The following is a 21,969-nucleotide window of genomic DNA, read 5'->3' as shown; positions in this document are numbered from 1 at the left end:
TAGTCATGCTGGCCGCATGACCTGGAAGCTGTATGCCAGCTTCCTCGGTCAGAAAAGCGAGATGAGTGCCGCAACCCCAGAGTCGGTTACGACTGGACCTAATGGTCAGGGATCCCTTTACCTTTAACACTGCTCTCAGCACCCTTAAAAAATTACACTTCTCAGGTATCCTTGGGGGAAATTGTGACTATTTAAAACATTATCCTAGTGCTTTAAATGTACTTGACTCTAAAAGTTTTGTCCAGGCCCAAGCAGAGAAATTTCTGCTGCCTCGAGCAAAGGACATGATCCAGAACGCCTTCATTCCAGGTACAGAAGCTGACCTGACTGGGTTGGCAGCTGAGTCTTACTTCAGTATCTCCACATCTGGTGGGGCAAGCACATCTGGAGGTCACTGCATTGAAAGTACCTGGGCAGTACGGTCTTATTTATGGTCTTAGATATATGGTAATGTTCATAACCACACATACATGGAACCATTTTGATTCCTAAACTGAGCAAATGTTTTCTCTGCAAGGTCAAACTGGAAAAGCCTCCCCATTGTCTTTTCCTTCACAAATCCTGTCTTAAGTGTATGTCTCTGTTTGAATAGGGTGTGAGCCTGTGACATGGCCAGGAACGATTTATCACTACAAAAGAATGGCCAGGCTACCAAGGAAATCCGGTTACAGATAGGTAGCCGTGTTGGTCTGCCATAGTCAAAACAAAATAAAAAAATTCCTTCCAGTAGCACCTTAAAGACCAACTAAGTTAGTTCTTGGTATGAGCTTTCGTGTGCATGCACACTTCTTCAGATACACTGAAACAGAAGTCACCAGACCCTTCTATATAGTGAGAAGGTGGGGAGGGGTATTACTCAGAAGGATGGTGGGATTGGGTGATTGGCAGATAGCTGTGATGAGCCTGTTGACGACTCTTAAGGACTGCAATAGGTCTTGCAGGAAAAAGCAAGGGGTGCAATCAAGTAACCTGCCAGACAGGAGATAAACAAGGACAAGAGAAAAACATTTAAATTTCTGTGATGTAGGTGGGATGTATCTGAGGGGTGGTCTTAGGTTACACCCCTTCTGTGATGTATGCATAATGTTTCTGGGGGTGGTCTTGATCTAGACTCTCTAGAGGATGGGAATTTCAAAAGTCTTTATAAGCCCTTGCACAGCATTTTTTGGGGTCCTCCGCCTTTCCTGCGAGTGAGGGGAGCACCCTGTTGCAACAGATCAATAAAGATCAAGCTTACTAGCTGCTTTGCTTCTCAATATTCTCTGGTTGGCCTCTGTTATTCTCTCCTACCAATAGGGAACCTATGTAAGGACTCTATATGAGCTCTTGGATACCCCATAAGGGAAAAGGGCATATTTTTATTTACAACAGTACATCCACTCCTTACAGCGTCTTAGCTGGAACCCAGGAAAGGAAGGTTGCATCTCCCCCAAAGATAAACTTTGCTGTGTTTCCTGAGAAAATAAGCATTGCTTAGTTTCTTCTAGGAAGGAAAAGAGCTGTACTGATCCCAGGCGACATCTGCGTAACAGCTGCAAAAAAATATTGCAGCTACTAATTCTTTTAACTGGAGATGTCAGGCATTGAACTGGGCGCCAAATCTAGGGCACCATTTGAGTTTTGACCCCCTCCTTCCCTGTATCTCCCCCAACCCACTCCTTGGAAACAAAATCTACTTCCAAATTTATCTTTTTTTTTTTTACAGGAATGTTTTATTCGTAAGCAAAATATATCACAGAGCATTCTCTCAATCTCTCTCTTTCGCTCTCTCTTTTACTAAAACAGACCTTGCCCTGAGAGGAAATGTGTTTGTAGAAAAGACAGGGCGTGGGGAAAAAAATAACATTTCATATATAGCATTTTCTTTTTTTAAAAAAAAATTATATACATTAATATATATATATAAACATTTCATTAATAAGAATCTCTAGGGCAGGGGGAATAGCTGACTGTTCTGCATACACTTTAGTGCAGGAGGCGGGGAGTGAGAGAAGCCTTTGATCTCAACATAAGTCACACTTGGTGGCCAAGAAAAATTGTGGGGGTCGAGGGAACCAAAACCCTACAGAGCCTTTTGCAGAAAAGCCATTTTTTCCCCAGAAAGCCCAGCCTTTTCTGTCCCAATCCAAAGAGGAGACAGATGGCTATCAATGTGTTTCAGCAAGCAGAACGGAAAACATGGTTTCACCACGCCTGAAAGGTGGCCACCGAATGTCAGAAGATGATGAGCGCTTTCTTCAAAAAGAGGAGAAATGTTTCTATAGGGTGGCCATGTGTCCCCCAAATGGAAAGGCAGGGAACGCCGTTAGAAGGGGAGTCTGCCATGCAGCTTTAAAAGAGCAGGAGACAGGAGGGGACAAAGCCTCCAACATTTCTCCGATGAAAATAGGGACGTCCTAAGGAAAAGCAGGACATTCTGGTATCAGATCAGAAACCGGGACGGCTTCTGTACATCTGGGACGTCCCTGGAAAACAGGGACACTTGGAGGGTCTTAGAGGAGTGTGGGACCCTTCCTCTGCCAGTTGCTCCTCCCTACCCCACCCCAAACCTCCCCCCTGGATGGCCGGAAGTGAAATCAGCCACCACCCCAGACGACATGGCTGGGTGAGGGTGGTCCTTCTCAAGGGCAGTGGCAGGAGGGAAAGCTCCCCTCTTCCACCCATTTTACCCTGACGTAACCCCAGAGGCAGCCAAAATGGCGGCCTCCAGAACTTGCTGGACTCCAATGCCCACCAGCCACAGTCTACATGGCCAGTGGTGAAGGGTGATGGGAGTTGCAGTCCACAACATCTGGAGGGCTGCTGGTTCCCTAAGCTAGCCCCCTTCATGGAAGGCTGGTGTAAGATATGGGCCCCACTGTTATGAGGCCTACGGACAAGATGGCGCCATTCCAGTGTAGGACTCCACTTCCTGGTTAGGCCTCCTTATGCCTTGAGGCTACAGATAGAGGCAGGGATTAAGAGTTGCTTGCAAGCTTATTCAGTTTAGCATAGGTTTGGTAGCTTCAGAAAAGAGAGAAAAAGAAATCCAACGTAAGAACTGAAGAATAAAAAACTGTTCCCCCAAGGAGATGTTTTTGTGATAACACAAGCCTACCAAGCCAGTGCATTTCACACAAAATTGCACCTAAATCCTGGGGAGAATATTGTTAATTGTGAATACATGATGATCATGCGAACTAGGGCAGTTTCACTGTTTGGAGTCTGCATGTTTTGATTTGCTCCAAGCACGAAGGGGCTTGTGGGGTAAGCTGGCCTTTCTGCAAAGCGCTGCTTCTCTTGCAAACTGCAGGGAACGACGCATGGACTGTGCAGAACAAAATCAGTAACGAAATGTGCATTTATTGTGCAAATAAAATAAAATAAAAATCACTGTGCGGAAAGGCCTTCAGTTTAAGGCTGGAGCCAGACAACAGGTTTCAAGAGAGCTGAAAGTGGTTCAAAGGACAGTTCTTTTGTGGCACCGGTTCTTCTGACCGAACAGGTACGGCAGGTTTTGAAACAGGAAAGCCTGCAAAACCTGTTTAAGCAAAAGTGCAAGTCGGATGAGCGTGTATAGCATGAACATTGGTCTTCTTCTTTTTGTCACCCATCTTCAGCTCTCAGGAAAAGCTGGAAAATGTTTCCAGCCAAAGTGACCGTGAACATGCAATAAGAAATTGCCAAAACATGCATTCAGCTTACCACCTCCCTAGTCTGGCTTTCATTGCTGGGAGGTAGCCAGAAAAAAATGAACCATTATGGTGTGATTACTGTTGTGAGCAGTTGCACCCCATCCATGTTAGATAGAAAGCTACCATTATGTCCAAAACAGAATTTGTGAATTCCCTCTAAATTGCATGTGACTGGTGGGAGCTTCAGAGACTGTGTTCCCAGATGAAAATATCATTAATCAAGGCACTCTGCAGCTGGCAGGTCTGATTTATGGAGTGTCATGGAATTGATGGAGAGCTGGGACTTGCCCTCTGAAATATGGAGTTGTCTTCTACTTCAGTGGAGCTGTGATGTTTCAGGGGGAAAGCGATTACTGACAATTGTGGGCATGGGAACTGGCGCAAAGAGAGGGTTTGTCACTAGCAAAAAGGAACATACGAGTAGCTAATTCTGTTTGGACAACCTCCACTTATTTCCCTGGGTTTTTCCCCACAGGATTCTCATACAAGCCCCAGTGAAATGATAGAAGGTTGGAGACAAGGAATCCTACTCCGATCGCACCCACTAATATTGTCTATTTCATATCCAGAGGCCATTGGTGATCATAGCCTGCTGATGATGCTACTTTAGACGTCTGAATAACTCGGGGAATTCTTGTCCAGATGTTTGCTCCAAGTGGCAGATTGGGTTGGTTGTGATCAGACAGGGTTTGTAACATCTGCACAATGTTACAGATAGGTAGCCGTGTTGGTCTGCCATAGTCAAAACAAAAAATTCCTTCCAGTAGCACCTTAAAGACCAACTAAGTTAGTTCTAGGTATGAGCTTTCGTGTGCATGCACACTTCTTCAGGTATCTGAAGAAGTGTGCATGCACACGAAAGCTCATACCTAGAACTAACTTAGTTGGTCTTTAAGGTGCTACTGGAAGGAATTTTTTATCTGCACAATGGGCAGGTAGGGCTTTCCCCAGCAGAGAGATGTGGGAATGGGGGAAAGGTATACCTGTTGAGTTTCTGTCTGCATCGGTGAAAGGCAAAGAGTCTTTGAGGGATGGGGAGAAGATGGCAACCTTCACATTTCTAGCAAAGTTAGCTAAACTCACTGCTACCAGGGAAGCTCTGGCCTAGCTGGGTGTGAAGACTTGAAGGCCAATTTGTTCCCTTCTCCCATCTCAAATGTGCTATAAAAATATACCTTCGGACCCCCGCTCTGAGACGCCCACCTGGGTATGGCTTCAGTGCCCTGTGGGATCTTTGCCCCCAGGGCAAACAGGTTCCCAGAGGATTGGGCTGCGCAACTCAGCTATGGCTGATCAGACGTCCCCCGATAACCCGTTGAGGAGAATTTGGTGCTGTGTGGACAGGGTGGGTTGGTCTGCCGGGCTGAAACCTGCACCAAAATTTACCTCCGGGGTCAGATTTAAAAACTAGGGCTGGCTCCCGAGAAGCAATAGCGCCTTTTTTTTAAAAAAAGTGTGCATCTGTGCACAAACTGAGTACATTTCCCTTGTTGCAGCTCCTTCAGTTGGGAGCCCTCCAGAACTTCTGTTTAATTCATCTCCACCGGCCTAAATGCAACCTGGGAGACATGGCAGTGAAACAGCTGGTAGTAAAATAAGGAGGGGAGAAGGACGAAGTACGTACCGCTTTCAGATGGCTGCAATTAGGACCGATACTTCCCACCCCCTGTTTTGGTTAATGTGCCCTGCTCCCCTTTAACAGCACACAAACTGAGCAGCTGGACTTTTCTCTCCTTCATAGCAAATCTATGCTCTGCCGGCTCAGCAGCTGTGTGCCAGGCCCAACACGAAAAAGGCAGGAGCTGGGCCACACACACACACACACACAGAGAATAACCTTAGTACCATTGGCAAGGGCTCATCCCCACCTGCCCCGCCGAATCAGGGCAAATGTTGACCAGGTTTCCTCCGGACTGACATTCACTCCGATTTGGCACCAAAGAGCAGGTTTTCCGGGGGAAAGCAAGTTAAAATCGCTCAGATTCGTGCCTTCCAGGCCTGGGGCAAGCAGGAGCGTGGACGAGACCTCGGTGTTAGCGAGCTAAATTTGGACCACGGAGTTGCGGACGGGAGGTCAAATTGCTAAGGTACCTTCAACGTGAGAAGCAGAAAAGGGCGCAGCTGCCGGTCCTGTTGTGTTCCCCACTGTGTCCCCCCTCCTCCCCTGGCCCCTGTAACCTGAGATGGACTCCCCCTTTCTGCCAACATCATAGTCTAGAGTACATATCTGGCCTCAGGCTGGTGGTGTGGAGCATGACTGTCAATGCATGTACAGCCGTGAGACATACTCAGAGATGGGTCAGTCCAAACTCCCCCCTGGAGGGGGTTGATGGGTAGGGAAGACCCTTGTGGCAAAAGCAAGGCAGTGGCTCATTTTGGGAGAGGAGGAGGGTGCGCCTCAGCTTGTGGAGTCCTCCATGAATCCCTTCTCCTCAGAGACGGGTGGGTCGTCTTCCAAAGCTTGCAGGGACTGCACCAGTTGGGCCACTTGCAACCTCCCCCTCCCCCCCCAGCCACAACGAATAAGTCGCCTCGTCCCGTTCAGGCCCCTTCCTCGGTGGCGGCGCAGCTGGGGGCGTCCGTCAGTAGCCGGCTGCTCTCGTGAGGGGTGGGGCACATGACGTAGCGGCCCATGGCCTGAGGCTGGTGGACTTCGGCCGCCGTCACCGTGGGCTTGAGCGACTGGTTCTCCTTGGCCGGTGCTTCCTCGGGGCCCAGACCCCCAACGGCACCCAGCTCCGCCTCTCCGGGGGCCACGCCATCGTCCATGTTGACGTAGAGGATCTCTTCCGGGTCCTTGGCCGGAGGGAGGGACTTGAGGATCTTCTCCAGCTCTTGGTGCAGGATCTCAAAGCTGGGGCGGTCGCGAGGGTTGAGGGCCCAGCAGCTCATCATCAGCTCGTACCTGCGCGGGTCCAAAAGAGATGTTATTTCAAGGCAACCTGGGATGCAGCATCCTTGGAAGTTACTTATAAGTGGGTACTTAATCTGCTGGGGATTTTGCCATGTTTCAGAAGGGGAAGGAGAACTCGTTCTCTCTCTTGTTTATATCTTACCTTTTTTACTTCCCCTCCTTAATTTATCCCTGTGAGGTACGTAGCAAGGTCACCCATTCCGAACCATGACTTGGGAAGGAGGATTACAGTGGTGCCCCGCAAGACGAACGCCTCGCAAGACGGAAAACCCGCTAGACGAAAGGGTTTTCCGTTTTGGAGGCGCTTCGCAAAACGAATTTCCCTATGGGCTTGCTTCGCAAGACGAAAATGTCTTGCGAGTTCCTGCGGGGGGTTTTCCCCTCCTCCCCTTTTCCTAAGCCCTAAGCCGCTTATCATCTGATCCGCTGATAAGCCGCTTATCATCTGATCCGCTAAAAGCCGCTAAACCGCTAATAGCGCTAATCCGCTAAGCTGTCAATGGGCTTGCTTCGCAAGACGAAAAAACCGCTATACGAAGAGCCTCACGGAACGGATTAATTTCGTCTTGCGAGGCACCACTGTATTGGTTTGTTTTTGTTTTTATTATGCATTTGGTGGTTTTTTATATTGTATTTTCCTGTTGTGAACCATCCTGAGATCTACGGGTCAATGGCAGTATACAAATTTAATGATGATGATGATGATGATGATAAATGACTCAGCAGGGATTCAAACCCTGGTCTCTGAAGTCCTAGAGCAACACTGTAGCCCAAACTTAGGTTTCCCCAGCTGTTTCTAACTCACTGTGAGAAGCGAAGTTACAGGGAACCAGGCAGAAGGCCTTCTCGGTGATGGCATCGTGGAACGCCCTGCCATCAGATGTCAAGGAAATAAACAACTATCTGACTTTTAAAAGACGTCTGAAGGCAGCCCTGTTTAGGGACGTTTTTAATGTCTGATGTTTTATTGTATTTTTAGTATTTTGTTGGAAGCCGCACAGAGTGGCTGGGGAAATCCAGCCAGATGGGCAGGGTACAAATATATTATTATTATTATTATTATTATTATTATTATTACTACTACTACTACTACTATTTACTACTACTACAACTCCCATCATCCCTGACCACTGGTCCTGCTACCTAAGAATGATGGGGGTTGTAGTCCAAAAACAGCTGGAGACCCAAGTTTGGTAAAACTCTTCTCTAACCGCTATGTCATAGCGGCTCAGGATTTTGGATGAGTTCAAGATTAATATCAGAGCTGTTCAGCGACCTTGAAGTTTTGTAACGAAGGCTGCAATTTGAGCCGGGGGCGGCGGGTCAACCCTGGAACCCGTTTTCAGTTGCTAGGGTTGTAGGGTGAAAAAACTGAATTTGCTTGCCCGCTGAGTGAGCATAGTCGCATTCCTAAGGCAGAGGGAGCCAGTGGGGGGATGTCATGAAATAATTTTTTTGCAACGATACAGCCCCCTCTACAGTCTGGGCTTACTGATCATAAGGCAGAAAACCTAATTGGCCATGCTGCACAGCATCATGGGAAGACAGAGGAAGGAGATGCCAATTTGAAGAAGCAGTGAGCAGTGGTGATGCTTACAGGCCATCCAGGCAGTCGATTGGCTGCTTGAGTCGGTTGCCCTGACGCAGGTAGTCGTAGATCTCACTGTTTTCCACACCTGGGTACGGCGTCTGGCCTCGCGTCGCGATCTCCCACATAGTAACGCCGAACGACCACTGCAGGAAAGGAGTCAGAAAGAGGGAATGAGATGCTGCTGGCCAAGCACAGAATTCAACTTCTCCCATTGGCTGGGGCAGCTTGTCCTGTTTCACTACATGAGGCAAAATGGCCGCCCTCCCACCTCGCTTGCTAGGGTCGTGCAGTGGCGGCGGCTGGCGAGATTTTGTGAGATCTCACCAGAGACCGCTGCTGCTGCTTCACCTCACTTCTCTGGCAGTAGGGGTGAGCATGAGGGGGACTCAGTCTGCTTTATGGGCAGGCCAGCTCTGTCCATTGGTAGACAGAAACAGAAGCCAATTTAGTAGGACACAGAAGCTGGTCTTCTCATTGGGCTGTTCAGGAGGGTGGGATCAAAGGCGTTCCCAATTGGCTGCTCACCACATCGCTCTTGATGGTGTAAACGCGGTCGGCCAGACTCTCAATGGCGATCCACTTGACAGGCATTTTGGAGATACGGCCTTGCCGGTAATAATCGCCGTTGTAGATTTTCTTAGAGAGGCCAAAGTCGGCAACACAAGCCGTCATGCTCTCGTTCAGCCTGTTGGGTACAGAAGCCACATGTGAATGTGTGGGTTGCTCATGGGAAAGATGGATGTGAGATTGTCAAAAGCCGTGGATCAAAGTTTAAATTAGAGATATTAAGTAATGATTCTAAAATTTTGGATATAATATACAGCTGAGTGATTGGGTAAAATTATGGAAAGAAGGTTTAAAATTTACTGCATGCAATGCCCTAAAAGAAGATGTGATGAAAATGATGTATAGATGGTATATAACACCTGTCAAGTTAGTGAAAATGTATAAAGTCAGTAATAAATGTTGGAAATGTAAAGAAAAAGAGGGAACATTTTATCACATGTGGTGGGAATGTAAAAAGGTGAAATGCTTCTGGGAGATGATATATAATGCGATGAAAAAAATGTTGAAATATACATTCATAAAGAAACCAGAAGCATTTTTACTGGGCATTGTTGGGAGTGATATAAATAGAAAGGAATGTAAGCTCTTCTTATATGCAATAACAGCAGCAAGAATATTACTGGCCCAAAAATGGAAGCAAGAAGAATTACCGACGATTGAAGAATGGAGGATGAAGTTAATGGACTATGCAGAACTAGATAAACTAACAGGAAGGATTCGAAACCGGCGGGACCAGAAATTCACGGAAGACTGGAGTAAATTTACGGACTATTTGAAAAGTACAGTGGTGCCTCGCAAGACGAAAAGAATCCGTTCCGCGATTCTCTTCGTCTTGCGAAGCAAGCCCATTGACGGATTAGCAGATTAGCGCTATTAGCGGCTTAGCGGCTTTTAGCGGCTTATCAGCTTAGCGGATAAGCAGATAAGCGGCTTAGCGGCTTAGAAAAAGGGGGGGGGAGGAAAAAAAGTCGGAAAAACTCGCAAGACATTTCGTTTTGCGAAGCAAGCCCATAGAGAAATTCGTTTTGCGAAGCGCCTCCAAAACGGAAAACCCTTTCGTCTAGCGGGTTTTTCGTCTTGCGAGGCGTTCGTCTTGCGGGGCACCACTGTATTTGTGAAGATCAGACAATGTTTGTAGGTTTGCAAGAAGTTTTGTAAGGAGTATTATTGGAAGTATTGCAAAAATAGAGAAGGGGAAGGATGATTTGTTAAGAGATGTAAAGGCAATATAAAGTTAAGAAATGCATAAGAAGTGGTTAAAACGGTGGATCATCAGAGGTGCTGATGGAAGTCTAAAAAGATTGTATAAGTGGTAAGTTTTGTGGTACATTTTATAATTTATATGTTAAAAATCAATAAAAATATATATTATAAAAAAGAGATTGTCAAAAGCAACTAATCTGTGCATCCTTGAAATCCCCTCTTCCATCATCTCTCGCGTCACACAAACTCACATGCAATTGCGGGCAGCGAGATCACGGTGTATGAAGTTCTTGCTACTGAGATACTCCATCCCGCTAGCAATGTCCGTCATGAATTTGACTAGCGTCTGTGTGGGCAGGTACTGGAAGATGAGGAAAGCACAACGATCAGACACAAGCAGTGGGTGGGCTGCAGGCACCTCAATGTTTAACTCTCTTTCCCCTGTAATAGGAGAGGCCCACTGGACTCCTGTGTGGAGGACCCAGCGGGCTCCCTTCACCTTCCCTTTGTCCCCCTCTAGTGGTCATTCTCTGTGTTACAGTTCATTTGTTCGTTCATTAAACCGCCATATTGCTCCATAGCAAAGCTCTTGGAGAGGCTCGTATTGAAACAGAAAACCAAAACAAGCCTAGCAATAAAATGTGTAAAAAGCACTTTATATGCATACTGAAAAATAAAACACACGCAAGGATTAAAATTCCCCAGTTAAAAACCCTAGTTCAAATAAAAGGAAACCAGCCCTCCCGATTTCAGGCCGAGAGGCCTGACATTTGATTCCCATACTCTCCAACACCTCAATAACAAAATCTGGGACACAATCTTCCAGGATGCTATCTCCCCTTTTTTTCTTGTGAGAGAACGGCAGACATCTTGGATGCCATGATCTTGTGCGATTTTGCACCGCAATCCAGAGAGCCAGTGTGGTGTAGTGGTTAAGAGCGGTAGTCTCGTAATCTGGGGAACCGGGTTCGCGTCTCCGCTCCTCCACATGCAGCTGCTGGGTGACCTTGGGCCAGTCACACTTCTCTGAAGTCTCTCAGCCCCACTCACCTCACAGAGTGTTTGTTGTGGGGGAGGAAGGGAAAGGAGAACGTTAGCCGCTTTGAGACTCCTGAAGGGGAGTGAAAGGTGGGATATCAAATCCAAAGTCGTCTTCTTCTCCTCCTCCAGTGCTTTTTTCGGCAACGGCACGCAATAACACATGTTTTGGGGTGCCACGTGACACTGTGGCCCTGAAAAAGCACTTTTCTGAGGGGGGGGGGATAGAGGTGCAAAATTGTGCAAGATCATCACGGCGTCCAAAGTGGCCGCCGTTCTCATGAGAAAAAAACCAGGATGTCTCAATTTTTCCAGGACACCTGTGCAGTATGGATTCCCCGCAACGGATATCTCACGGGGCGACGCTACATACCACCGGGCTCTCGCCAAGCCGGGAGTACAACAGGAAGCTGTGCAAGTCTCCATGTTTCATGAAGGGCAGGATGACAACCGGGGAGGGGTATCCTTCGCTCTCTGTGTTCTGCAGGCAAACTCCTGAGGGAAGAGAAAGAGTGTGAGTTTCTCAGTGGGCAACAGAGAAGACACGAGAATCAATGGTCAACAAGGACCAAAGCAGGAGAGAGTGCTCATGCGCTCGCGTCTTGCTTGTGGGTTTCTCACAGGTGCTGGGTTGGTCGTTGTGAGGAGTGGGTGCTGGACCAGTGGGCTGTTGGCCCACATCTCTTTTACTCTTTCTACTTCAGCTTGTGGCAAGTTGTGCAGGCCAGGCCGTGCCACATGTGTACAACGTGAGAGAATCACAGAACCTGTGATTCTCATGGTCCTGTATACCTGAAGGAGCGTCTCCACCCCCATTGTTCTGCCCGGACACTGAGATCCAGCGCCGAGGGCCTTCTGGCGGGTCCCTCACTGTGAGAAGCCAAGTTACAGGGAACCAGGCAGAGGGCCTTCTCGGTAGTGGCACCCGCCCTGTGGAACGCCCTCCCATCAGATGTGAAGGAAATAAGCAGCTATCTTATTTTTAAAAGACATCTGAAGGCAGCCCTGTTTAGGGAAGTTTTTAATATTTAATATTTAATGCTGTATTGTTTTTAACATTCGACTGGGAGCCCCCCCAGAGTGGCTGGGGTATAAATAATAAGTTATTATTATTAACCATAGACTTGGAAGGGACACCAAAGGTCATCGAAGTCTAACCCCCTGCAATGCAGGAATCTCAGCTAAAGCATCCGTGACAGATGGCCAACCAACCTCTGCTTAAAGACTTCAAAGGAAGGACAGTCCACAACCTCTCGAGGGAGACCGTTCCACTGCTGAATGGCTCTTTACTCTTCCTGAATTCTTACTGTTTGGGCTTGGACCAGATGGACCTTCCAACTCTACGATTTTATACAGTGGTGCCTCGCAAGACGAAATTAATCCGTTCCGTGAGGCTCTTCGTATAGCGGTTTTTTCGTCTTGCGAAGCAAGCCCATTGACAGCGTAGCGGATTAGCGCTATTAGCAGTTTAGCGGCTTTTAGCGATCAGCTGTTAAGCGGCTTATCAGCGGAACAGCTGATAAGCAGCTTAGCGGCTTAGGAAAAAGGGGGAAAAACCTGCAGGAACTCGCAAGACGTTTTCGTCTTGCGAAGCAAGCCCATAGGGAAATTCGTTTTGCGAAGCGCCTCCAAAACAGAAAACCCTTTCGTCTAGCGGGTTTTCCGTCTTGCGAGGCGTTCATCTTGCGGGGCACCACTGCAATTCTAAACAGTGAGAGAGGTGAAAAAAGGAAGACACGGAGGGGGAGGGAGCCTCCCCTCTGAAACTTGCACACCATCTGGAAGCCCCCTCCCTATGTCCCACACCTGCCCCCAACCCCCAAAGGTTTTTGCCCATGAGAACATCCTCTTTGGGGGTCCTCTTACCCCACAGGACGCTCTCTTGGTGCGCCTTGTGCCTGAGAGTTATTTTTACTGTGTTCCTCCTTAATGTGAACCAGAGAGGGAGAAGGGGCTGTTGGGCGAGTCGCAAACTAGCATCAGCTGAGCTTCCACCCACCCCCTCTGTGGACTGTCAGAGCTCCCAGCATCCTTGCCAACATCTGTTTTCCCAAGAAGTCTTTTTTTCCTCCGCCCCCTCACTTGGAGTCCTGTTCCCTGGGGATGATGCGTCCATTCTGCCTGCCTGCCTCCCCCCGCAACCACCATCCAAAGGCCGTTTCCTCTCTTCTGGTTTTTCCCAGGCTACAGCCTGCGGAATCTGCTCTAAATGGAATGGCCGAGTGTGCTACTTCTCGGGACGGCAATAATAATAATAATAATAATAATAATAATAATAATAATAATATAATATCATGCCCATCTGACTGGTTTGCCCCAGCCACTCTGGGCAGCGTCCAACAAAGTACAGTGGTACCTCGGGTTACAGACGCTTCAGGTTACAGACTCCGCTAACTCAGAAATAGTACCTTGGGTTAAGAACTTTGCTTCAGGATGAGAACAGAAATTGTGTGGCGGCGGTGTGAGGCCCCATTAGCTAAAGTGGTGCTTCAGGTTAAGAACAGTTTCAGGTTAAGAACGGACCTCCAGAATGAATTAAGTTCTTAACCCGAGGTACCACGTATTAAAGAAAAACATAGCGGAACACCAGACATTAAAAACTTCCCAACCTAGGACTGTCTTCAGATATCTACGGAAAGTCATATAATTCTTTATCTCCTTGACATCTGATAGGAGGGCGTTCCACAGGGAGGGCGCCACTACCGAGAAGGCCCTCTGCCTGGTTTCCTGCAACCTCACTTCTTGCAGGGAGGGAACCAGCAGAAGACCCTCGGAGCTGGGCCTCAGCGTATAAGCTCTGGCTAGCAATGGCTACCAGCCGCGACAGCTATGCTTTACCTTCACAGTTTGAGGCCACAATGATTCCAAATATATGCTGCTGGAAGTCACGGGGTGGGGTGGGGAGAGCTCTCGTGTTTGAGTCCCACTTGTGGGTTTCCCAGAGAAATCTGGGTGGCCGCTGTGAGTGCACAGGATCTGGCCTGATCCAGAAGCACAATTCTCATGTTCTTACGCGGATCTGGTTCTGGTCAAAAAATCTAGCCCAGGCATCATATGTCGGGCAGACAATCAATGGCTTAATGTCCCAGAATGCTCTGGGGCAGTACCACACACAACCTGGAGGAATTTCAGGGTAAGGATAGTGGAGAGGGTGAGTAGGGGTAACTCATAAGCTCTCCCCCCCCCCACCGCTGAAAGTATTAACTCTTCACGTGCCGTGGCTAAGAAGTGGTGCATGCGCACACATAGCTCACCAATCAGTTTCATGACGTTAGGGTGGTCAAAGTCCTTCATGCAAACAGCTTCGCTGAGGAAATCCTCCATCTCGCTGCGGGTGCAGATGGCAACTGTGAGGAGGAAAAGTAAGGTCGGTGGCATGAGATGGGCTTTGGGAACATGCCAGGGGGTCAGGCAGTGAAAACTGTTTTCCACGCCCGGGTGTCGATGCAGAACGTTGGAAGCAGTGACGAAGAATGAGAGCACTTCTGAGCGTATGAACGGTGCTCAGCCATTTCTGGCGGTGGTATTCAGGTCAAGGGGACATAGGAAATTGCATTTTCAAAGGCAAAAGGCAGAGAGTATGGAGAGGTTTTTATCATGGGCGAGCAGGCCCAATTTACGTTGTTTTTTCAATGCAGAAGAAAAGGAGAGAAGACCTCTGGGCATGTGCAGAGTGATGTTTCTTCATTGCTGGTATAATCCCAACCTGCCCCAGTGTGACCAGTGTGAAGCCACCCCCTCCACCTCCACTGCTACTTACTTTTCATGGTCTTAACGGCAACCTTAAGGACTGCTCCATCTTGGCTGAGTTGCCCCTCCATGACAGAGCCAAATTCCCCTGCAGAGACAAAGAAGAAGAAGATGAAAAGGCCTATGAGCAAGTCTGAGAGAGCAAATGCCAAATCATGCCAGGTAGAAATTGGGACTGGAACGTCAGGCCAAATGACGTTCCTTTGAGAAAATGCCTGTGATTTTAACCCAGGCTTGAAACAGCCTGGTCACCTGCAGCCAGCAGAAAATTGCTTCTAGGTAACCAGGCAGAGAAGGGGGGGGGTATGCCATTAAATTTTACTCAGAGTAGACCTATTGAAATGAATGGACCTGAGTCATGTTATTTCATTTCAGCGGAACTTCGAGCAAAACTTAAGTTAAATACAGTGGTGCCCCGCAAGACGAATGCCTCGCAAGACAAAAAACCCGCTAGACGAAGAGACTCGCAGAACGGATTCTTTTCGTCTTGCGAGGCACCACTGTACCATATACCGTATTTTTTGCTCTATAAGACTCACTTTTTCCCTCCTAAAAAGTAAGGGAAAATGTGTGTGCGTCTTATGGAGAGAATGCAGGCTGCGCAGCTATCCCAGAAGCCAGAACAGCAAGAGGTTGTGTTGTGTTGTGTTGTGTGGCTTCTGAGATTCAGAATATTTTTTTTCTTGTTTTCCTCCTCCAAAAACTAGGTGCGTCTTATGGTCTGGTGCGTCTTATGGAGAGAAATATATATATATATATACACACACACACACACACACACACACACATACACACACACACACAAAATACACACACACACTCCCCAGTGATTCTTCTTTTCTTTTTAGGCTGCCTGTGATTAATCTAGTCAGGCCAGCTAGTATACCATTTTTGTTGGCCTGGATTGTTTTGTCTGCAGGCTCCTTTTTAACCGCCACACAACTTTGCACTGTCCTGATTTCGTGTAGGAAATATAAACACCCAGAGACGATGCGGAGCGTTAGGTACTGAGTAGCTCTCGTGTCCAAGAACAAGGAAATCCAGGGGTGGGTGGGAACGTTCCGATAACGCCAAAACCATTTGCGCGCCGTTGGGAAGTCGGCAGCCAATACCCATAAGAGCAAAACCGCAAATATTTATAGATAAGTGAAAACACAGCGTTGGTAACCATGCCTCCCCTTTCAAACCGGGCAGCGTTTACATGATTCGGGTTATAATTAGTGCGGCGCATCACTGACGTGTGGGATGCAGTGCTGCCAGATGTGCTGGTTGTGGCAAATAGCCTCAGCTGCTTTAAAAAAGAAAGTGAGATAAGGTTTGTGGAGGAGAGAGGTCCAGCAGCAAAAAAATGAAGCCTGCAGGTGCAGGTGCAGTGTACCAGGCTTCTGGGACGCGGGTGGCGCTGTGGGTTAAACCACTGAGCCTAGGTCTTGCTGATCAGAAGGTCGGCGGTTCGAATCCCCGCGACGGGGTGAGATCCCGTTACTCGGTCCCTGCTCCTGCCAACCTAGCAGTTCGAAAGCACGTCAAAGTGCAAGTAGATAAATAGGTACCGCTCTGGCGGGAAGGTAAACGGCGTTTCCGTGCGCTGCTCAGGTTCACCAGAAGCGGCTTAGTCATGCTGACCACTTGACCCAGAAGCTGTACGCTGGCTCCCTCGGCCAATAAAGCGAGATGAGTGCCGCAACCCCAGAGTCGGTCACGACTGGACCTCATGGTCAGGGGTCCCTTTAGCTTTACTTTTACCAGACTTCTAGTAGGAAGAGGAAGGAGAGCTCTTGATCTAGCAAGTTCTTTTGTATAGGGTGCAAGCCAGAGGATGGGTGGGGGGGGTCGAAGTCTAGCTTTCATCCCCCCCCAACAAAAAGCTGCAAGATGGCAAAAGAGGTCCTTGATCTAAAATATCCAGCTCCATAGAAGGGGCGTGTGGGCTTTGCCCTGGCAGGAGCAGAGGCTTCTGTCTGGCTAGGAAACGCAGGCAGGTGGGAAATTCATTTCCCCTGTTTCTCCCGGGGCAAAAGAACATGAGCTATGTAAGGGCTTCAGCAAGCCACGTGAACTCTTGGAAGAGCTGACGGCTGACATTTCGGGACCAGATCAGACTTTCCGTGTCTGACTCACTCAGGCTGCTGCCTTATGAAATATCTGGGGTGTTCTAGGGATAGGCGTAAGGCATGAGATTTGTGGGTTGGTTTTTTAAAAGGGTTCGTAGCCTGCAAACATTCGCTCTGTGATCCCCTCTCTCTCTCCCAGTTATCCAAATTTAGCAACAGAATTAGGAGGGAATGCAACGAATGGAAAGGAAGCATGGAGAACAGCCTTTGAACTAGGGGGCTAGTAATCCATTTCCAACACTGGGGCTTCAGCCTAGGCAAAAGGGGAGCAAGAACAAACAGCAGAATGCTTCTGAGCATGCGCAGAGTGCCTTTCCTGCTTCCATTGGGGAAAGACCACACCAGCCCACTCCTCCATCTGAAGGGTTGGAGATTAGGGCTTTGTAGACATAAGAAGTCAAGCTGTGAGCCTCAGGAAGTCTTCCTGCAAGAATGGATCTCTGCAAATTTTTGTGCTAGAGAAAAGTTACCGTATATTTCCAGCTGCCAAGGGAAACACAAAATGCTAGAACTGGATGTACTGTTTTACTTAATTCTCCCCAAAACTGGCTGCCAACCTCTTTCTCTCCCCTGTCCTCCCCTCCCTGCCTTTTCGCAGTTATTAGTTCCTAATAATATTTGCTTCTTGTCATCTCTGTGCTTTGGATCCGGTCTTGATGTTGCCCATAGTCCCCTGGTTGATTTTATTTTATGTGCAAATAACATTTAACCTTGCTTTGGGAACTCCTGCTCTGTTTGGAAAGGGTGTCCTATCCGTGTCTGGTTTAAAGGCAGAGAACCATGAACAGAGAGGGCAGAAACTTAATCTATACATATAAATCTGCATATGCAAATTGGCATCCTGCTACGTCCTCTCTTTTCTTTGCATAAGCGACAGCTGAAGAAAATACAGTGGTGCCTCGCAAGACGAAATTAATTCATTCCGCGAGTTTTTTCGTCTTGCGATTTTTTCGTGCTTGCGAAGCACGGACTTTGGAAAAGCTTCAAAAATCACCAAAGTCTTCAAAAACCTCAAAAAAGGCTACCACACCGCGTGCTATGAGTTGCTCCTCGAAGCAAGCCCATAGGGAAATCCGTCTTGTGAAGCAACTCAAAAAACGAAAAACTCTTTCGTTTTGCGAGTTTTTCGTCTTACGATGCATTCGTCTTGCGAGGTACCACTGTACAGGTTCTTGCGATGGTGAAAAATCGTTACAAGCTCCCACCCTCAGATAGGATAACCTGGACATCTAAAGTAAGGGTTAGCAACTGGCAGCCATCAGTCTTTATCTAACACCCAGGGAAGGTTGACCTTCCACATGCCAATCTAGAATAAAAAATGGATTTTCTGGAGGTAGAAAAAGTAAGAATTTGCCAGTAAACTGTTTTTAAGAATTAGCTAGAAGGCTAATTCAGACTTGCCCCTGCTCTGCCGCTTTCCCCTGCAGAAACCCAATCAGAGGAAACACCATTCGCCCCCGCCCCCCGATTGTCGTTTGCTTCAATTTATTGCTAAAGAGTGAGTTTTCCCGGGGAAAGCTGCAGGGCAAGGGCAAAACCGCTCGGACCCGTGCCTAGAACGTGCTGGACAAGTGGGAAACCTGTGTTTTGTAAGTCTGGATGGAGCCCCGAGTCTCTCCAAGAAAAGTAGTTGCTGAGTTGAGATCTCAGGGGCTACCTCTGAAGGTGACCCGGAAACTACAACTAATCCAGAATGCAGCAGCTAGACTGGTGACTGGGAGTGGCCGCTAATACCATATAACACCAGTCCTGAAAGACCTACATTGGCTCCCAGTACGTTTCCGGACATAATTCAAAGTGTTGGTGCTGACCTTTAAAGCCCTAAACGGCCTCGGTCCAGTATACCTGAAGGAGCATCTTCACCCCATTGTTCAGCCCGGATACTGAGGTCCAGCACTGAGGGCCTTCTGGCGGTTCCCTCACTGAAAGAAGCGAAGTTACAGGGAACCAGACAGAGGGCCTTCTCGGTAGTGGCACCCGCCCTGTGGAATGCCCTCCCACCAGATGTCAAAGAAATAAACAACTATCTGACTTTTAGAAGTCATATGAAGGCAGCCCTGTTTAAGGAAGCTTTTAATATTTGATGAATTATTGTATTTTAATATTTTGCTGGAACATAGCTGTCAACCTTCCCTTTATTTGGAGGGAAATTCCCTTATTTCAGCACTGTTTCCCGCTGCTATCCCGGATTGTTAGATATCCCGTAGACTGTCCCCGGGACAGGTGAGGCTGCTGATCCCTTATTTTCGAGGCTGCTGATCCCTCATTTTCAAATCTGAAAGTTGACAGCTATGTGCTGGAAGCCGCCCAGAGTGGCTGGGGAAACCCAGCCAGATAGGTGGGGTATAAATAATATATCATTATTATTATTATTAAGCATCTACTTTTCAAGCAGAAGGTCCCAGGTTCAATCCTGCTTGAAACGCCGATGATCCGCTACTGGTCTGCGCAGACAACGCTAGGTGAGATGAACCAGCAGCCTGGCTCTGTGTTAAGCCTGCTTCCTCTGAGGCTGTGCAAGTCAAGTCCCTGCCCTCCCCGTTTCCAGAAAAAGGGCAGCCACAAAAAAGAGAGAAGCACAGGGTGGAAATGTTCAAGGGGGAACATATGTGCCATAGCCAGGGGCCTTTCCATCTCTGCTTTCCATATGCTTCCAAAGTAATCCCAGCTGCGCTTAGAGGAAACTTTTTTGCGGAGCTGAGGCAGAAACTTTGCCAGTCCTCCGACCCAAATGAGCAAAACAGCCCTCCGTCCTTCGGCGTTTCTGCAGCAAGAAAACTGGGCCGAAGCGCTTCTGGGCTGTTCATCCTGCACTTGATGTTATATGTTACTGATTATCCTGGCTACGTTAGAAAACAAGGCCTTGGCGTTTAATCAGGAGAGGAAACAAGGAAGTTTGTCCTTGTCCCCTCATGCAGCAGTTGATTTCGATTGCCCTTCGACCAAGAATCCCCCTATTGTCCTAGCTGAGTGAGAATCTTCCAGGGTTATCCAGTGATAAAAAACAACTCCTAACAATAGTCCTGTTTTGATATCATATGATTTGGAATTGGAAAACAGGTTCTGGAGCTCAGATGAATTTCTGCTTCGCTTCCGCTACATCACCCTGCCTTCCAATTACTGTTTGTGACCCAAAGCTTTTATTTCTTGCTCTAAAGAAACGAGTTTAGGAAGCAATGAATTCAAAGCAACGAATTCATGAGTCCTTGTATTCTGTGAGAAATCCCAGTGGTTGGCATAGAATCATTGAACATTCCCAGTAAATGCATAGAATTTTCAAATTATTACTAGATAAGTCACTGGGATATGGGCTTTTCTTTTGCCTGGTAATGGCTTTTTCAAAATTTGTGTTATTTTCAAAAAAAAATTGAAAGGTTGTGCCTTATGAGTTAACATATTCTTATATATACAGTCTCCTGAGCTGGGTTCTCAGACTTCTGAAGAAGGAGACATCCGAAACAGGAAGTCCATTTCTGAGGTGGTTCCACTTCTTTGCCTCTTAGGCTTGTGGGATGTGTCATCTCTCAATTATTATTTTCTTCAGGCCTTACCTTTTCCATGAAGTCTTGGGCCTTGCCCAGCTTTTCTCAAACTTTCCCAACTTTCCCCTCCTCGTCTGAAGTTCCACCTCCCAGCCCACACACCAGTGATTTGTTCCTCAGGTGAACATGTGTGCAATTGCGCATAGTGTCACGATCTGTGGATATGCGCACCCCCCCCCCCAAAAGAGCTGGTGGTCCAAGCAAGGACATCTCAGTCGTTCCTGGTTCCCCAGGCAGGCAGACAAGACAGCATGGCAGGGCTAAGGCAAGGCAAAAGCCAAAAGTCAATAGGTTTCAGGACCACAGAGAGCACTCTTAAGCCACAAAGTCCTGGGGGCAACCGGCTGGGTTTTGTTACATAGTTAAGTAGTCCCTGACCCCATGAATGCAGCCACTTGACCAGCTAGTAGCTTTGGCTGGCTCCTTAAGGTACAGTGGTACGCCTGGATGCGAACGGGATCCATTCCGGAGCTCCGTTTGCATCCTGAAGCGAACGCAACTCGCGACTGTGTGGGTTGCGATTCACCGTTTCCACGCATGTGTGTGACGTCATTTCGAGCGGAAACCCGGAAGTAACCTGAAAATGCTCAACCCAAAGCTACTTCAACCCGAGGTATGACTGTAACGGAATTTCCAATTGAAAGGATCTCCTCTGAAAGCTCTCTTGATCCCCTGAGTAGCCTGTGATTGGCTACCAGAGTCTGGCACAAGGTTTCCCAACTTGGGTCTCTAGCTGTTTTGGGACTACAATTCCTATCATCACCACTTGCCCTGCTAGCTAGGGGTGATTGGAGTCCAACAGCAGCTGGAGACCCAAGTTTCAGAAACCCTTGTAGAGCAGCAGAAGTGTCTCCTTGGGGCTGAAGGGAGAACAGGCAGGATCTGATGCCTGCAGATGCACATGGGACAGACTGGGACATGGATCCATCTCCTCTAAGCTCCAGTTGCCAGAGCCCTGTGCCACCAATAAGGACTTATCCACATTTACTTTATGCCCCACTCTTTCCAGGCAAAGGTCCATGCTTTAACACTCTGCGTCTGAGTGTTGTTTATTTTTTTGGCCCAGGGATTTCACTGCAAAAACCTGCTCTATAAAGCTCAATTGGAGCAAACGTCAATTTGGGTTTTCTGCGGATTGATGTTTGCTCCTATTGAACTTTATAGAGCAGGTTTTTGCAGGGACGTATCTGGAGCAAAAAGGAAGGTGCTCGAAAACTGAGTTTTAAAGCACGGACCATACTTGAAAAGAGCAGAGGAAAGTTAAGTGTAAAGGTAAAGTACCCTTGAACAGTTAAGTCCAGTCAAAGGCGACTATGGGGTGTGGTTTTCATCTCGCTTTCAGGCCGAGGGAGCCGGCGTTTGTCCACAGACAGCTTTCCGGGTCATGTGGCCAGCATGACTAAACCACTTCTGGTGCAATGGGACAATGTGATGAGTGCCAGAGCGCATGGAAATGCTGTTTACCTTCCCGCCACATCGGTACCTATTTATCTACTTCCACTGGTGTGTTTTCGAACTGCTAGGTTGGCAGAAGCTGGGACAGAGCAATGGGAGCTCACCCCGTTGCGTGGATTTG

The 21,969-nt window shown here is 47.8% G+C and overlaps 1 protein-coding gene and 1 long non-coding RNA gene across 3 annotated transcripts in view; one reads left to right on the top strand and one right to left on the bottom strand.

Annotated features, from left to right (window-relative positions):
* The first annotated feature begins 1,374 nt into the window (after positions 1-1,374).
* Positions 1,375-5,118, top strand: LOC309346191. Its single transcript, XR_014158441.1, has 2 exons — positions 1,375-4,398; positions 4,610-5,118. It is a non-coding gene; the product is annotated as an uncharacterized lncRNA (long non-coding RNA).
* A 43-nt stretch (positions 5,119-5,161) lies between these two features.
* AXL (AXL receptor tyrosine kinase) overlaps positions 5,162-21,969 on the bottom strand; it is a 77,574-nt gene continuing 60,766 nt past the window's right edge. For both annotated transcript variants that reach the window (XM_081868811.1, XM_081868810.1), the window contains 7 exons: positions 14,748-14,825; positions 14,242-14,334; positions 11,361-11,482; positions 10,201-10,310; positions 8,705-8,864; positions 8,186-8,322; positions 5,162-6,579 (listed from right to left, as the gene is read on the bottom strand). In XM_081868811.1, coding sequence (XP_081724937.1) covers positions 6,216-6,579; positions 8,186-8,322; positions 8,705-8,864; positions 10,201-10,310; positions 11,361-11,482; positions 14,242-14,334; positions 14,748-14,825 — 1,064 coding nt within the window. In that variant the 3' untranslated portion in view covers positions 5,162-6,215. The remainder of the gene's footprint in view (positions 6,580-8,185; positions 8,323-8,704; positions 8,865-10,200; positions 10,311-11,360; positions 11,483-14,241; positions 14,335-14,747; positions 14,826-21,969) is intronic.

The sequence above is a fragment of the Podarcis erhardii genome (genome assembly GCF_964252035.2).
Source record: "Podarcis erhardii genome assembly, chromosome: 7".
NCBI classification, from domain to species: domain Eukaryota; kingdom Metazoa; phylum Chordata; class Lepidosauria; order Squamata; family Lacertidae; genus Podarcis; species Podarcis erhardii.
Note: the sequence above shows the minus strand (reverse complement) of the source record. Positions and strands in the feature narration are given on the sequence as shown.